The sequence below is a fragment of the Tyto alba genome, unplaced genomic scaffold (genome assembly GCF_018691265.1).
Source record: "Tyto alba isolate M040663 unplaced genomic scaffold, T.alba_DEE_v4.0 Super-Scaffold_1, whole genome shotgun sequence".
Taxonomy (NCBI): Eukaryota; Metazoa; Chordata; class Aves; order Strigiformes; family Tytonidae; genus Tyto; species Tyto alba.
In genome coordinates this window covers 16,357,163-16,374,369 of record NW_024881261.1, presented here as the reverse complement: position 1 = coordinate 16,374,369, position 17,207 = coordinate 16,357,163, and the positions used below count along the sequence as shown (strand labels likewise).

General features: G+C 58.6%; 1 protein-coding gene across 3 annotated transcripts in view; it reads left to right on the top strand.

Moving 5' to 3' along the window:
- Positions 1 to 2,183: 2,183 nt before the first annotated feature.
- The window catches only part of SLIT1 (slit guidance ligand 1), a 63,897-nt gene continuing 48,873 nt past the window's right edge, over positions 2,184 to 17,207 (top strand). For all 3 annotated transcript variants that reach the window (XM_042790346.1, XM_042790345.1, XM_042790339.1), the window contains exons 1-4: positions 2,184 to 2,532; positions 15,007 to 15,078; positions 15,394 to 15,465; positions 16,138 to 16,209. In XM_042790346.1, the coding sequence (XP_042646280.1) occupies positions 2,330 to 2,532; positions 15,007 to 15,078; positions 15,394 to 15,465; positions 16,138 to 16,209 (419 nt within the window). In that variant the 5' untranslated portion in view covers positions 2,184 to 2,329. The remainder of the gene's footprint in view (positions 2,533 to 15,006; positions 15,079 to 15,393; positions 15,466 to 16,137; positions 16,210 to 17,207) is intronic.

Here is a 17,207-nt window from a genome sequence, read left to right as displayed (position 1 = left end):
CGTGGCAGGTGATGGCAAGAAGCTCCCATAGGAGAGCAGGAGTCAACGTATCCACAGGAGAAAATCTGGATATTGGCCTGAAATGGGATTTTCATCCTCCTGGCCCTGTAATCCCATGGAACTGGGGCAGATGATGGTGGCCTCCAGGCAGGCCCCTTCCAGCTACTCCCTCTGCCGAGATTGTGGCTCTGCTGTAAATTGACCCAGTGTTGCTGCAGCTGGACACAGAGACGGGGGGAGCCTATTTATTCAGCAAATCATAAGGATTTGCCTGGGGCAAGTGACTGCAAAAAGGAGGAAACAAGATCCCTCATCCTGCTCCTGCCTTCCCACCAGTGTCAGAGGTAAAGGGCCGGTTAGGAAGACCCAGCTCTGCCCTGCCAGCCAAGGGGCGAGGGGGAGTTTGGGAGGGAGGGGGAATGCAAGCATCACACTGGCAGCGGCCGGCTCTGGGGAACACCGACCCACTAGGAAACAATCTTCACTTCCTGAAATTCAGCTGAGGTCTTTGGCACGCAGCCTCTTCGGGTGCCACTGCCACCAGGGTCCCCCTGGGAGCCCCAGGCCGGGCTGCGAGGCCACCCCTGCCGAAGCCGTGCCAGCGAGGGGTCGGCTCCCGGAGTCCTGGGAAGCAGCTCATCTTCCTCGCTGTCAGGGCTGCTGGGTAGCAACGAGGAACAAACCCCTTTCATCCATCACAGGCACAGCTTCCTCCCGGGATTGGGGCCAGAGGAAGGAGATGTCACAAAAATGCAGACAGATGATGGGAGCCTGCATTCGGGGTGGGAAAGGGCTGCTGATCTGGGCCAAGCTGGTGCAACCCTCTGTGTGTGCGAGGTGGCCCTTGCCGGAGTGGGACCCTGTGCAGACGCTTCCCTCTCACCCTGATTAAGGAGCCTGTGGAGCTCCACATGCAGGGGGCATTGATTTAAGAGATGCTCCTGCCCCTGGGACCTGCCACTGTCCCTGCAAATATCCTGCTGGCTGGGAAAATGAGTGTGCGGTGGGGTGTCTGTGCTCACACACCTCTCCTCCCGCTGCCAGAGCGATGCAACAGGCTCCCACCTCCCCTCCTTCCATGGGTTTCCTCTATGAGGAGGACATTTGCAGCGGTTGCTGCCGGCAGCCAGGGCTCTGTTGGGCATCTCAAAATGCCTGTTGTTTTTCTTAAGGGCTCATCTCTTGGAGCCATGGGGTTACAAGTGTTTCAGGTGTCATTAATAAAATGGGTGACCAGCTCTCCTACTTACACACTCCTGCTTTGCATTTGTAGACCTCAGGAAAGAAAATGGAAGGTAATAAAATGAGTGCAATGCTCACGTTTCTGAGATTTCAACCATTTGGGGCCAGATTTCTTGGCTTTGCTTCTTTTTTTGCGTTGAAATAGGTATGCTTTCCCTCTTTCTTCCTGGTGGATTGGCCACAAAAACGTTTTGGTTGTTTTATTTCTTAAGATGTTCCCCTGGAGAGGGAAAGGACATAGCTAATGCCACAGCCAGGACTGTGAGATTTGCTATCTGTGTGCAGGGCAAAGAGCAAAGCGGAGATGCATGCTCAAGTCCCCGCTGCGTGCCAGGGTGCTCAGCTGCAGGCTGCCCACGATCAGTCCGGGTACCATCCCGGTTGAGCAGCTCCTGCCCACTGCGTGGTCTCGGTGGGCTGCCGGGTCTCCGCACCTCGCCTGGACTCCGGGCGATGGGGACGGGGGCTCCGGGCTGCCAGCCAGGCCACGGGTGCCTGGAGCACACCGGGGGATGCGAAAGCTTTTGCCCCCGCCCCGAGGAGGGGTGGGAATGCTCCGCTTGCTGCCGCTCGGTTTGCAGGCTGCCGGACCCCGGGGGTGCCTCTGCCCGCAGGCTCCCCGCTCGCCTTGCTGCACCCCGGCATCCCGCAGCCATCTCACGGAAGAGCGTGTGGGGGGGTGGCGGTGGGATCTCCCGCCCCGCGGGTTGGGGGGGGGGGAACCGAGCCGGAGCCCACCTTGCTGCACGGACGGGGGCGGTGCAGAGCCCCGACGGCTCCGGTTACCGGGGTGCCCGTGCCCGGCCCGGCCGGGACCGCTCCTACCGCCGCTGCCGGGGGCGCGGGGAGGGGCGGCGGCGGTGGGGGCGAGGGGGGGCCCGTCGGGGCGGGCAGGGAGGGAGGGAGGAGCCAGCGCGGAGGCTGTGCCTGGGCTGCGGGATGGGGCGGCAGTGAGGGCGGGCGGGCGCGCACCGACGGGGCTCTCGCCCCGCAGCTGAGCCGTGCCGAGCCGTGTGCCGAGCCGTGCCCAGCCCCGCTCCCCGGTGATGCGCAGCGGCCCCCCCGCCTAACCCCGCTGCCCGCTGCCATGGCGGCCCCGACCCCCGGGGGGGCGGCGGGGGTCCCGGCGGGGCTGCGGGCCGTCGCCTGGCTGCTGGCGTGCGCCGCGCTGTGCCGGGGCCCCGCCGCCGCCTGCCCGCCGCTCTGCGCCTGCAGCGGCAGCACCGTGGACTGCCACGGCACGGCCCTGCGCGCCGTGCCCAAGAGCATCCCCCGCGGCACCGAGCGCCTGTGAGTACCGCCGGGCTTTGTCCGGCCCGGCGCGGGTGGGAGCGGCCGGCGCGGGTGGGTGTGCAACGGCCCGTGTCGGGGGTGCGGGCGTGTGCAAGAGCCCGGCAGGGGCTTGGGCCAAGTGCTTGTCCTGGGGGGGTGGGGGGGGGTGGGGGGGGTGCGAGGGACAGGCAAGTGCCCAGCGCGGGGGATGCACGTTTGAGAGCCTGACAGGAGTGGGTGCGGGAGCCCCGCGGGGGATGCGTGTGCAAGAGCCTGTCCGGGGTGGGGGTGGTGGTTTGTGCAGCAGCCTGTCTGGGGCGGAGTGTGTGTGCGAGCACTCGTGCAAGGGCGATGCGTTTGTCTGTTAAGGGGAGTACTTGTGCAAATGCCCGTGGGAGCATGTGCCAAAGCCGGGGCAAAAGGTGCGTGTGCAAGAACACGGTGGGGTGGGTGCCTGTGCAGCGTCCCGCTCAGCAGGGGGGTTGGGAGTGCGTAAAAGTGCCTGTCCGTGCAAGAGCCTATTGGGTGAGTGTATGGGCATCATCCCCTCCAGGAGAGGGGTGCAACAGCCCGTCGAGGTGGGGAGCAGTGTTCGTGCAAGAGCCTGCTGGGGCTGGGTGCTTGTGAAACCTTTCATCTGCAGGAACGGTGTGCAAGGGGTTGGGCATGTGCAAGAGCCCGTGTGTGTAAAAGCATGCAGAGCAGGGTTGGGATTAGAGCTGTGCCCCAGGGGGTGGGTTGCTCCAGGGGGAACATTTGCACAGGGGCAGCCTGGAGCAGGCTGCATGTGTGGGGCTGCTCGCACCATGGCACTTACAGCCAGGTGTGTGGCCACCCCTGCTGTAACTTGTCATGGGGCACCTACACAAGCAGAGGGGTTTCCTGATGGTCCCTGCCACCCCAAGCCCCTACCCATGCAGGGCACCCCATTGTCCCTGGGAAGCCCTCCTGGGAGTGCTGCACATGGTGCTAGGATCAGGCCCCATTCCCCCACGATCCCCTTGGCACCCCCCTGGTGTGACCAGCCTCCAGCCACACGCACGGCTCATCCAGCCCTGACAGTCCCCTGTGGCTGCACCTCCCTGCTCAGCAAAGCTGCTGCCACATCTCCACAGGATGCTGGGGGCTGTCCCTGGGTCTCTTGGCTGGACCCCTTGGTAACGAAAGCTTTTCTCTCACAGTCACGGTCCAGATGGCTGCAGGGGTCCTGCAGCGCCCGCTGAGCTCCCCAGAGCAGGGTGCCCATTTGCTGCTGTGCCCGCCTGGGCAGGTCTCCCTGCCTGGGGGCCCTGTGGCTGCAGCGGGTCTCCACTCTGGGGAGAGGGACATGAGCTGAATGTGTCCAACCCGCTTCTGGCAGCAGGTTCCTGGCATTCAGGTGTCCCCAAGTCCCAGCAGGAGAGCAGGGCTGTCCCCAGCCTCTCCCCACTCCTTGAGGGCAGTGGGTGCCCCATCCCAGGGGCTGCGGTGGAGCCTGGTGGCACAGTAGCCCCCCCCAAGCCCTAGCCGTGGGGCCAGGCTGCCCCGGTGTCCCCCCTTGCAGAGCAGGGAAGCAGTGGTTTGCCCCTGCCTTGAGCAGCAGAGCTGCAGGATGCGTCCCAGGACAGCCACACACGCGGGGCTCCTCCTGTCCCTGCCTCTGGTTACTGGAGTGTGAAAGTGCCCTTTGCCTGCGGCTGGGGACAGACCCCGCAGGCAGGTACTGCAGGCAGCCCGGCAGCCACCAAGGCTGCAGCCAGCATGCAGCGCCGGGAGCTCTGCGGGACACTGCTTTAGTGGAGTTTTCTCCTGCCGTAATTACCCTCATACAAATGATCATTACCCAGCACAGCAACCAGGCTGCTGCAACCTGCAGTCCCTCAGAGCCAGTTTGTGAGCTCCGAGACAGGATCCCCCTTTGTACCCAGGGCAAGGGGGAGGTTTGCGCATAGCCTGCACCAGCCCTTTCTGCTCCTCGGGGAGCTCTGTGGGCTCGGCAGCGTCAGCGATCCATGCACCCAGGTGCTCAGCACCACCCAGAGGAGACGGTGCTGGAGTGGGCTGGCAGAGGATGCCCTTGGGTGGGTGTCTCGCTCCTGCCCTGCAGGGCATCTCTGCCCCTCCGGCAGCGGGTCCTGCTTGCTGTCTGCTGTTCTGCCTCCACTGATCCGCTCCTCCATGTCCGTGGCGGATTGGTGACATTAGGTTTTCGGTATATTCATGCAGCTGCCGATGCCGGATCTGCTGGTTGCGTTGAGCTAGACGTGCTGCTCTCTCGTGGGTGTTGTCTGCTGGTTAACTACTTCCCGCTGTGTTGCACGCCCTTGCAGGTGCTTGAGGGTGTCTGTGCAGAGCAGGTCTATCTCTGAGCAGTGAATTCCTGCTGTAACAGCTCGCAAGCGAGTTCAAGTTCCCTGTAAAGAGGCTTCAACCTCACAGTCTCCAGCTTCTTGCCACTTGATGGAGCGGGGTCAGCTAGCAAGTCTAGGGGACCCTGCAGCAGGGTCTGTGCTCGGGACTTCAGTCTCCAGGGGCTGGCTTTCTTTGGGAAGCGAGCAACCCCCTCCTGGTGCCCTTTGCTGCCTGCCTCTTCCCAAGCCCCAGAGTGCACAGCACGAGCGATGCCAACCTCGCCATGCATCCCACAGTGCTGGTGAGCAGCGGTGTCCCTGCTGCTGTGCTGCCCACCTGTTGCGTGCCCGCAGCCTTGCGGGGCAGCCAGCACGGTGTTGGGAGGCTCCAGGCTTTCTCCAGCCTCCCACCTGCCTGAGCCCCATGGTGGCTTGGGTCGAACCCCTGGACAGGGCAGTGCTGCTGCTGCTGTGGGCCATGCATGCTGGCACTGCCAGAGTCATCATGGGGACTCAGCAAGCATCCTGTGGCGAGGTCTAAGCTCCATCACTTCTGAAATACACCCTTTTCCTTTGAAGAAGAGGGAAATATTTGCCTTGCAGAGTCACTGCAACTTTGGAGAATCATGGGCTGGGGAGAAACTGTCTTGTCTTCTGCTTGAAGGTTTCCCCTGTGATGTCTCCCTCGTGCCCTGCTGTTGGTGCAGGGTAAGGTCTGGAGATGTGTTTAGGATGGAGCATGGGTGGTAGCTTCATGCAGGGACGTGGGACCCCTCTTTCCTTGCACCAGGGCACAGCACGTTGTTCCCTAAGTGACTTCTACTCTGCAACCCATCGTAAATGCTGAGCGATGCACCCTCACCTCTGCCTGGATCAGGCACTGAGCAGAGAGGCTTATGCTGGAGCAAGGTGGGAAGTAGCAAAATCTCTGGACGCTTTGCACGCTGCCTGTGCTCCAGCCTATGCCTCTGGCAAGCATGATAGAGCAGCCCCTGGAGGTATCATAGGCAGGATGGGGTGATAATCCTCCAGCACTACCGTGTTATCTGTTCCCAGGAGTCCTTCGGGTCTCAGCCGCTGGGGGAAAGCCGTGGGAGAAGAGAACAGTTCCCTTCCCTGTTTGCTTGCTTTTCTTTCTTGCTTTCTTTGAAAGCATCTCTGAGGAGCAGACTGCCCCGCAGGGAGCTGGGTCACTCCTCCCATGCCAGCAGGATCAGGATCAGTGTGAGTTTGCCACTGTCAGATGGCTGCTTCTAGCCCAGCTCTTTGCTCGTGGGGAATAGAGCCTCATGGTGCTGCATTCACTCCTGCTTTTGAAGTTTTCAGCTGACAGCTGAGAATTGCCCCCCTCACCCTTTTTGCCTACTCCCCAGTGGGCTGAACAGCCCCCATCTCACTGTCGGCTGTGCAGTGCCCCTCTGCCCCTGTGCAGAGGGCCAGCAGAGCTAGGTTTGGGGGTCTCCATCATTGCATCCCTCTTGGCCCCCTCTTCTCTCTTCCAGAGTCCCTGGCCTCAGCACTGCATGGGGTTCCCATTTGCCTTGTTCCCTTGACTTGGGGTTTGCCTGTTCTGAAATGGGCCCCATCCAGACTGCAGGCAGCTCTGCTGTCTTCCCTGTCTGCGTTGATGGAGGGAAGGGGTGCTGAGCTTCAGTCTTTGGGTACAAGAGCGTGATGACGTGGTGGCCGCACCTGAAGCACGCACACGCGCTGCCTGACTGTCCCCTGCCGAAATTACAGCAGCGAGCTCTTGTTCAGAGTGTGTTTCATTCATGCATCCGTGTCTTCCTCTAGCCGGTTAATCAAAATGTCTCGCAGCGGCAAGGCTGGTGTATCGCAGCAGCGCTCGTGCATTTGACACCAGTTGTTGGGCTGTGTCTCCTCGAAGGGCTTCGGGGGAATGTTAATTCTTAGGAAGCACCTTGAGGGGATCAACTTCTCCGTTTCCTGGGGTACCTGGGCAAGTTTTTGGTGTTGCAGAGGCCGCGAGGCAGTGTGCAGGCTCTGCGGAGCTCTGGGGCGGGATGCAGGACCAATATCTAGCCAGGGCAGTGCTCGGCCAGCCCCGCTGCCCTTGGCTCTCGGGAGAGCCAGTGCTGGGCGCTGGAGGATGCAGGCTGGCTGGGGAAGGCAGCCTGCTCAGCCCGCTGCAGTGGCTTCCTTGGGAGCCTTCCCGGACAGAGGAAATTTGCAATTCTATTCCAATTTCTCCCTTCAGCTACGTCCAAGGCAGATGCTGTCTATATATCGCCATGGTAACGCTGCGTTCTCACTCTCCATGGAATTGCATGCTGGAAAAATATTAGTTTAAAAAACTATGTCGTGTTTGTATTGACTGGAGCTGAGGCTGATAGCAGAGGATCTATTGTCCCCTGTTTGGGAAAAGTCACTGGTAACAGGCAATAAAGCCAGGCGGATTGGCCTCTGGTGACCACTTCTCACCCTGCACAGCAATTGCTTCCCTATAAACCCTTCCCTGGCTCTGTTTTATTGCATCCTTTAAAATAGATATTTTTTGCCTTAAATGTGCTGCCACTTTGCTCCTCTGGGGTGATGCATTGTGCCGCTGGCAGTTTCTCATCACTGAGGTGGGAGCGAAGAGGAGGAATTGTTCCTGGCTTTAATTGTGGGTCTCTTGTGTGCACCTTCAAACGCTGTCGCTGCTGCTGCTGCTGTCCCCAGAGCCTGCAGCCGTGGCGTGAGCTGGGCACGGCGGCAGCGGTGCCGGTGCAGGATAGCACCCTGTGCACACACACGCACAGAAACCATCTAGCTGATTCCTTACAGGACGTGCACTTGCTTTGAGTTTTGTGCTCCCCTACTTCATTGTTTCCAACCGAACCTCCGGCCAGCAGAAGAGCGGGGCAGCTATAAAATGCAAAGGATGCTCCAGAGACCCCCTGCGGGGGAGCAGAGCCTGCAGCCCGGGGGACAGAGGGGACTTGTGGTGCCACCGAAGCGGTGTGGGCAGGGAAAGGGCGTTCCATCCAGGGGAAGGTGTACGAGCCCGTGACCCTGTGTTGAGAGGGGCTTTTCCTGCGTCCTTGCTGTGATTTGCTCCCTGGGGAGCTGGTGCGGGTGGGCGAGGCGAGCACTGGAGCAGGACGTATGCACCCCTGCATGCACGGGAGGGCGAGGTGGGCAACCAAGGAGCCTGTCTTTGTCTCACATCCAAGTCCTTCATGGTTCCCTGCCTGCTCCAGAGGTACTTAGTGCTGCAGACGCATCCTCTTTATTGCTACTGAAATAACCTTTCATAAAACCTAAAAGGCAAGGAGATGTTTCTGTGAATGTTTTGCTGACAGGCAATTAAAAAAACAGTTGTGCGTTAGCAAATGGCCCCATCCTGGGGGGTGTCAGACCCTGATCACTGCTCCCTGGTGGGCTTCCAGATTGAGTAGCTCCAAGGCCAGCTCCGGCAGCTGGCCCTTGTCCTTGCTCAGGGGACAGCCAGGGATGGCTGCAGTGGCGGGAGTGGCGAGTGGAGGTTTTCCTGCTGTACGGCACTAGGCTGCAATTAGCAATGTGAGCATCAAGAGGGGATGGTTTGCAGCCTGGTCATTAGGGTTGTGGCGCCACTGAAATTGGGTAGGGAATGAAGTGTGATGGAAGGAACCTCTCCCTGGTGTGGTGCAGAGTTGGTCCAAGGCTGTCCCCTCTGGGACCATCTCAGGCCTCTCTGCCACATACAGGCTCTGAAGGGGGTGCTGACTATCTGCTTTCCTGGCATGCATTTTGGATGCACTTGCTGCTCAAAATAGCAGAGGCAAGTGTCCTATGTGGGAGAGAGGCTGCTAGGAGGAAGAAGATCAGAAAAAAAGGGAAGATTAATTTTTTAAGCGATACAGCCGAAGAGCAGCCCTGGGCACCAAGAGCGGGAGAGCTGCAAGCTGCTGGCCCTGGATATGTCTCAGTAGGAAGAAGCCCCAGCTCCAAAATGCTCCAGGAGACCCAGATGGTCTGGGGTTGAGCAGCCACCCATAACTGAGCAGGTTGGTTGCACTTGTCCTCCCGTCCCCTCTGTGAGCTGCTCCAGGAGGGATGAGGAAGGGAGGTTTGCTGAGGAAGATGCAGGGTGAATCGGACCTTGATCTGCTGAATGGCAGGATGAAGCCTGAGGACTGGGCTGCCTCCTCTGCCCTAGGAAGCAGAGGAACCACAGGAGCAGCAGCACTCCCTTTCAAGCTATTCAGCATGGCACAAAAAGCCAAATTTTGGGGATATCCAGGCAAACCTGTTCTCTTGGCTGAGCCTCAGTTTCCCCATTTGTGAAATGGAAATGACCTGCTGCCTTTTTTCTCTCATACTGGGTTTGAGGGAGGTTATTTATTTATTTTTAACATGAAGGTGACACACTATGATGCTGCGTGAGAGTGTAAAGCATTCCCTGACTGCGAGCGGCTAATGGCTGTGGCATGAAAACCCCAGAGAGAAGTTAGGAAGAGCAGAAAGGCTTCCCGGATCCTCACTGTTACTCGCTGGATCGATGCTGTTTGTAGCGCTTAAAAATTTATTGTGATGCTAACCCGCTTTAGTACCTCATAAAAGCTTACAGAGCCTCCCATGCTCTGGGGGCCAATGCTGTGCTTGGGTCTGGGTTCCCCTTTGGCTAAGGGCAGTTACTTTGAGATGAGCCCAAATAGCACATATTGGAGCTCTCCTCTTTGGGCACATCACCTTGCAGGCATCTGGTAGGAGGAGTGCTGTCAAGATGTTTGCCCTGGGGTGTATAGGACCCATAAAAGGACTTCTATGAATCCTCTGGGCACCTTTGCTCTTCCTTGAAGGGTCTGGTAAAAGGGAGGGATGGGAAGGAAAAAGAGGAGAAGGTGCTGAGCCCCTTGTACAGCTGTGTCAGCCCAGGGTGTGGGTGCCCAGTACCCCCTCCCTGAGCAGTGGGCAGTAGCACCCTGTACCCCTCTTGCACCTTAAGGGGATGGGGTTAGCACCCAGCTGGGCCCCGTGGGCTGCAGGGAGCTGGTAGATGCTGATGGATGCTGGAGGGAACCAGCTCTCCCGGGACTGGGAAGGACTCTGCCCTGCCTTTTGTTGCTTGGGCAGCACCGTGAGCCTGTGCTGGGACTCGATTATATTCAAGCAGCTGGGTGAAATCTTGGGAAAACTTGAAAAATGCAATGCAAGTGTAGGATGAGAGGTTGCAGCTGCTCTGTCCTCCAGTACTGAGCTCAGGGGTCAGTCTGGTGTCTGAGCCTCGTCTGTGTTTCCATTAGCAGTCTGTGTGATGGGACACGACCTGCTTAGGGCATTTGCAGATGCCACAAGGATGGGAGAGACACAAGAGGGCTGGAGGACAGGCTGAGATTTCAAAGTGGACTTGGCGAACGGGAGGCAAGGGCTGACAGAAAGGATGCTGTTGCCTAGGAACTTGAGGAAGGTGTTTGGTGGGAGAGGATCACCAACAGCACAGATGTGGGGTGGGAGCACAAGCTGAGCGGGTCCTACCCCAGCAAGGCAGAGAGACCCTGAGGGAGGGCTGTGCCCTGGGACTGGGGGCTGGTTGTGGGGAGCGGGGCTGTCAGAGGGGACCTGCGTGGGAGAGGGAGCAACTTGGTCCCTGCACCATGGTGGCTGGGGCAGGCAGGGATGGGGTTCATCTGCAGCGAGAGAGGTTCAGATCAGAGTTTTGGAAATGGTCCTTGAGGCAGGAGCAGTGACATGCTGGAATAAGGCACAGGGGAGTGTCAGTCCCCATCCCTGAAGGAGCCATGTATGCATCTGTCAGGATTAATGGAGGGCTGCAGAGATACTGCTGTGGGGTGCGTGACCTTGCAGCCTTCATTTTTCCACTTCCTGGATTATTATCTGGCACTGCTGGCTCCAGCTGGGGTCAGGGCTCTGGGATGAGGGCTACGGAGCCGCTGGGAAGGGAGCTGTGCCCCTAGGGGCTGGTGCTCTGAGCCAAACGGCGGGGTGAGGGGTCCCACGGAGGGAAGGATGCATCGCGCAGACCACACAACTGCCGTCCCCGCCGGGCACCGGGGCAGCAGCAGCCCTCGGCGCGGGGACCACAGGGGCATGGCTGGCTGCAGGCATTGCTGGCACAGACCCCTTCGCCGCCAGCCCCTGCAGTTGCTGCCCGGGTGCTGTGGGTACCCACGCTGTGCTGGCGCCCACGGGGCCACGATACGTTTCTCTGCATGTGGGTGCAAATGCAGGGTTTTATCTTGCGGACTTTCCCTCTGCCTTCTTAAAAGGGGGAGTCTGGGGAGCACAGCAGTCAGGATTTCTGCCTCGGTGGGGGAGCGGAGCGGAACTGAGCACAAGCACAGGAGTCATGTGTGTGCCAAATAGCTGATGCTTTGCAACAGAGTATGGATAGTGGGGTTGCGCTGTCTGCTCCTTCTCCTTCCCGCTCCTGATAAATCAGTGCCCAGGGAAATATCACTCATGTTGCCTGTATTTAATAAATTACCTCTCAGCATTTGCACTCTCTGAGGTTGTTACTGAGTTAGTGTAGCTCCAAACCCTGCAAAGGGAAAAGACGCATCAGAGCCCCTGGGAATGGAATAAGCCATCCAAAGCTAGAAACCAAATATAAACCCAGACTATGCAAATCCAGTCTAACGAACTCTGCTGCAGCACAGACATCCCATCTGGGAGTGGGATGATCCACGAGCAGCGTAGCAAAGGGACTGCTTGTTTTAATGACTTTCTTCTTCCCAGGGAGAAATGAGGGGGGTGGTTCTGAAACTTGAAGGTTACAAATGAAAATTCGCTGCCTCTCCAGCAGCGGTGTGAGATTTGGGGTGCTGGGGGCAGAGGAGAGCAGGTTGGATGAACATGAGAATGCTTTCTGGCATTAAACCCTATAGATTAGCAGGGAAAGAGCACGCCCTGCAACTCTGCTTTCAAATCACAGTCCAGAAATGCAACCAATCTGCCAGGCAGCTCCCCAGACACATCAGTTCTTATTGAAGCTCTGCTCCGTGGGGCAGGGCAGGGTGTTTTGCTTCACTAGGAAAGGGCACAGAGGCAGCGGGTGAGCAGCTGAGCAGCAGGGGATCCAGCTTTCTGGGCACAGCAGACTGTAATTTATCTCCATGAGGAACTGAGGGGGATTTAGAGGGGAAAAAATGGCACAAAGTTAAATAGCAGTGTTGCCTCGGCATCCTTACAAATAAGCTTTACCTGCTGTTCATTCCCATCTTGGTTGCAAAGGCCATGATTTACCCGAACAAAGGCAAGGGGGGATGCTGAGAGCAGTTGTCAGGGAGCACGCAGGGCCAGTCACAGAGGGAGCGGGGCTGTGAAGGGGCCCCGGGGCACTGCCCTGCTCGGGGACGGCCACCAGCCCCAGTGCTGGAACACCCCAAGGATGCTCAGTGAGAACGCAGGGAGCAAAGGCTGGGGTGGGCTGGGTGGGCAGCACAGTGGCCCCCCAGGGTGGCTTGTCAGTGGGCACTGCCAGAGCATTCTGCGTGTGCCTCCTTGTGCTGAAAAGTCTTCAGGTTCAGGTTGCTCTATCCCAGAAGGTGCCTGGGAGAGAGGGCAGAGCATGGTTTCCACATGTGGAGGGAATGGCCGTGTCCAGTCCACGGCTCTTTGGTGTTTCTAAGTGTCTCCACGCTGCTTTGCCCATGCTCTGCCTCAGACTGAGGCTCTGGGGTGCCGATGCTCTGAGGACCCCAGAGGTGTCCAAGCCCACCTTGGGCTTTGCAGGCTGAGGTGTAACTCTTGGCTTTCAGATTGAGCAGTTTTTAAATCAAGCCTCTGTGCTCCGTCTGTCACCAGTATCAGGGATTTCCTAACTTCCACTTGCACATTGCAGCTGGAGTAATGTTAGGTATGTTTAAAAGAAGGCAAGATGGGAGTCCTGCTGGGGTCCCTCCCTTGCCAGGAGCTTGGACATGCACCATTACCTCCAGCACGGCCCTGGGGAGCTTCCAGGCAACCTGCTTTGGCAAGGAGCCTTTAGGACATTTGGAGAAAACCATTTCTGACGCTGGGGTTTCTCCCTGCCCTTAGCTGACCCCAAGGCTCTGGTCCATCAGGAGGTGGGCACACATCTGGATTTATTGAGCCATTCCTCCTGTGGTGATAGATGTCCCTAAAATGCGTGACCCACCCCAGTGCCTCATGCCTGGGATTTACAGCCTGGCGGCGGGTTTTGCTCCCCAGGAGAGGGGCGAGACTGAGCCCCACAGGGTGCAACCTTGGGGGTTGGAGCCCCATCCCCAGGAGCCAGATATGCATGCCCTGCGCTGGCCATAGGGGGAACCAGACAAGCCGTGGGGCTGCAGAGCCTGAGTGTGGGTTTCAGTTTAATCGCCGGGGCTGGGGAACCTCTATTCATTCCCCGATTGCATTCATCTGTGTCCTAGTAACGTGCTCTCCCCACCTCCTTCCCAACACAAGGCACACACGGCTGGATAATGGCAGGAGCCTGGCAATCTCAGGCGCTGAATAGCGGTGTAATTACGAGGCTATAATGGCGAGCTGGAACTCATTAGCCATTATCAGCCGTTTCAGCAGGACAATGGCAGCACCCCGGGGTGCGCGGCGGCGCTGGCTATACCCTGCGGCCCTACACGCTGCTCCGCGCTCGGAGGTCAGCCCGCCGCTGACCTTGGCCCCTCGCACGGCCCCAGAGCCTGGTGGAGCAAGACTTTGGCTCTGGATGGGAATGATGGACTTGGTATTCAGCAATTCATGTGACTTGGGGTATTCCTGCTCCCCAATATCGCTGCCGGGACTGGGGTGGTTATGGTGCCCTGGGTGCTGGGGTCCTGCCCAGGCACCGCAGCCTGCTCCAGGGTGGCAACTTTCTGCCTCTCTGCTGCCCTGGCTCCAGCAGCTCATCCTTCCATTCGCTGCCTCCCCCTCCTGTAGTGTATTTGTTTCCTCTTTATTTCTGTGTCTGTATTCAGTGCGGGCAGTGGGTCTCCAGCGTGGGAGCCCTCCCTGGGCCACGCGTTCTCCTGGGCATCCTCCAACCCTAGCCCACGCCATGGGCAGGTTGGCCTCGTGGCAAGGAGCAAACACTGCCGTGCTCTGCATTGCTGAGGGGGAAGGTTCTCTCCTGCCACGCGGAGCTGCATGGGGACCCCCGACTCTGCAGGCTGTGGGTCCCAGGGCTGTTGGTCCCCCTTTGCCTACAGTGCTCACAGCCTGTAATGCGGAAAGGCACTGCAAAGCTGAGGCTGTGAGGCACAAATCTCTGCAGCTTGTGGCTCATATATTTTAAAGCAGGATAATTCTAACAGGGGCACGCTGGAGAGTGTGGCAGGTGAGATCTGGGGAGGTATAGCCAGCAAGCTGGGAGCAGGGCCCCTGCCACGTGTGGGTCCAAGCAGTGGGGCACACCTTGCCCTGGTGCTGAGCAGAGCCTGGGCAGGACAGCAGCCATAGGGTGGGTGTAGGCACCCCAGGGGCTGCCCTATCCCCTTATTTCCACCAACGGGGTGAGCAAGCTGGGACAGCATCTCCCTTCTGGCTGGAGTGCCTGTCCCTGCATCCACCCAGGGCTTTTGCATGAGAGAGCAATGCCAGGAGAAGCAGCTTGTCCTGTGCAAGCGTCTCTCAGCAGGTGAAACTTGTGGTGTGGCTTATTTTCCAGGCAGGAGGTGTGAGATGGCTGCGCACTGAACCAGTTGTGATGCATGTGGATGACACACAGCTGGGTATTTGGAGGGATCCTGTTCTTCTGGGGGACAGCTATTTGCTTTCTTATTACCCCTGCCCTCTCTAAGCTGCTCTGTGTGTTTTGGATGACCCTACCAGGTGTTGGCTGCATTTCCAGAGTGGGGTGATGATGTGATGTGCCACCAGCCAGGCAGCTGCTGGCATTGCTGGGCTGCTTTTTTGCATTGCTGAGGGCTCAGGGGCTTCTGTCCCAAGGGGGGCATCCAGCATGAGGACAGGGAGATGGGGGAGCTGGGCAGCCCCTGCCCCTTGCTGCTTTATGGTCCATGAAAGATGCCATCCAGACTTCTGTGTGCCCAGTGCTTCTGGCTGATGAGGATGAGGATCCTCTCCAGAGCCAGCAGCCAGCCTTGCCGTCCCCAGCAAGGAGCACAGAAATGCAGCAGCCACTTCTGTCCTTCGGGCCCCGTCTGCCCTTTTTGGGGAGCTACTGGGGAGACCCAGTGCCCAGGAAGCTCCTGAGAGCTTCCTTGCTGATCTCTGCCTCTTCTCTCCTCAGGGAGCTCAATGGCAACAACATCACACGGATCAACAAGAATGACTTTGCCGGGCTGAAGCAGCTCCGCGTCCTGTGAGTTCCCAGCGAGGGGCTGACTGCCCTGACCTTGGTGGGCGCTGTGCTTGTCTTGTGGCCCCTCCTGGGGCTGGTAGAGGTTATACTGAGCCCTTTGCTGAGCATCTGCCAATGGGGCTGGAGACCATCCACATTGGGCTGAACATGGTGGGCTTCCAGCTGGGAGGCAGTGGGGAAAAAGAGGCTGGGTTGTGTTGAGGGGATGGTGGGGGTGAGATGGCCCTGAGTCCAGAGGAGGACTTGGGGACACTGCTGGTGAGAGGGGGGTGCTGGGGACCATCTTCCTGGGAAACTGACTCCTTCTCTCTGCAGGCAGCTGATGGAAAACCAGATCAGCACGGTGGAGCGTGGGGCGTTTGATGACATGAAGGAGCTGGAGCGGCTGTGAGTGCCTGGGCGCGGAGGCGGGTTGGCGAGGGGCTGCTGGGTTTAGTTGCAGAGAGCATCCTTTCCTTTTTGCCTTAAAGCATAATGTATCGGTCCTGCCTGACTTCAAACAGCTTCTCTGCTGCACGGCGGCAGTATTTTACAGTGTGGGAAGCAAACCTGTTTCTGTAGATCTTAGAGTCCTTTCTGATGCTTTTGAGGTGAGGGACAGGTTAAACACAAATCACTCTCACTGTTATCAGCTGTGTCCTGTGTGTTAGTGAGGGAACCATAAGTTCCAGTCCAGTACTCAGTAAAATAGCTCAGCAGTTTAAAAATCCTGAGCTGCTTGAGCAAATATGAGGAGCTGAGTGAGCAGCAGGTTAACAGTGCAGTTAAGCAGCAATCAGCAGTTAACAGCTTGGAGTCCTGTCTGCATGTAATTACAATATTGTGAGTAAGTCTCTTAATGTCCCGTCGGTTGCCCCCACCTGGGGGTGTGTGAGCGGGACAGGGGAGTCCTTGCCAGGTGGGATGCTCTGCTCTAATGGCCCCTCTGAGTGAGCCAAAGCGCCTCGTTTGTGCCTGGAGCTGCCAGCTGGGCTGCAGGGAGGGTGATTGCTTTGCCCCAACCCCCCCCCACCCCCCCCCCCCCACCCCTAACCCTGACCCTTTCCTCTTTCCCTGCAGACGGCTGAACCGTAACCAGCTGCACACCCTCCCCGAGCTCCTCTTCCAGAACAACCTGGCACTGTCACGGCTGTAAGTACCCTCTGTGCCCGCGGGGTTCCCCTGCCCGTCTGTGGTGTGGGCTCACTTGTGGAGCTGCTTGGGGCTGCCCTGGGGCTCGGAGGGGCACTGGCGTCCTGGGAGGGTGCTGCTTCTGGGAGGGGGGGGGGCTGTGCTGGTGTCTTGTCCCAGTAAGGGCCCAGCGGGTGGCCGGGGAATGCACCCTGTTTCTGAGTGACCTGAGCATACAGCGTGGCAGGGAATTGGTTTTGCCTTGCAGACTTGAGACTGGTGCTGTTAAAGACTGCCCTAAATGTCCTCACAATGCACGGGGATGTGGAGCGAGCCCAGTTTGGGCTGGGGCTGGCATCGCTGAGCTGGGCTGTGCCTCCCCGGTGCCAGTTGCAGAGGCGCTGCGAGTCCTACAGCCTCCTCTCTGGGTGTGGATCGCAGGCTCTGGAGCGGGGTGCCCTTACCCCCTAGGCTGGGTTGTCATGAAGGGAGGGCAAAAGAGGGTGCCCCCAGTGGGTCACATCCTGCCTGGAGAGCCCCATGGCTCCACTCCAGGGCTGCCTTTCTGCCAGTGTCTGGGGTGGTCTAGGGAGGGAGGGAGAAGCCTTGCCTGGGGCAGATCCAGCCATTTGTGCCTGCTGCCCCCTCTCCACACAGCCCTGCCTGCCCCCATCCTGCAGAAACACCCCCAGGGACCATCTCCTGTTGTACAAGCACCAGCTCTGCAGACCCCTCTTCCCTGTGTGAAGCAGCAGGCTGCCAGGGAAGGGCTGCTGGGGCTTTGATAAATATTCTCTTTTCCATATTGGCTTTCCCTTGCCTGGGGCTGCTTTGCTCGGTGCTGTCAGCATTGTTCAAACTGCAGGAAATCCTTTAACAAAGCATTTACCAGCTCTTGGCCATGTTGGGCACCAGGTATATTGGGAATAGGGCTGTGAGAGGGAGAGCATGCATGCCAAACTGGGGTTGGGTGCTCTCCATCGCTCAGAGAAGATGCTTACACCCTGTGACTGATTTGC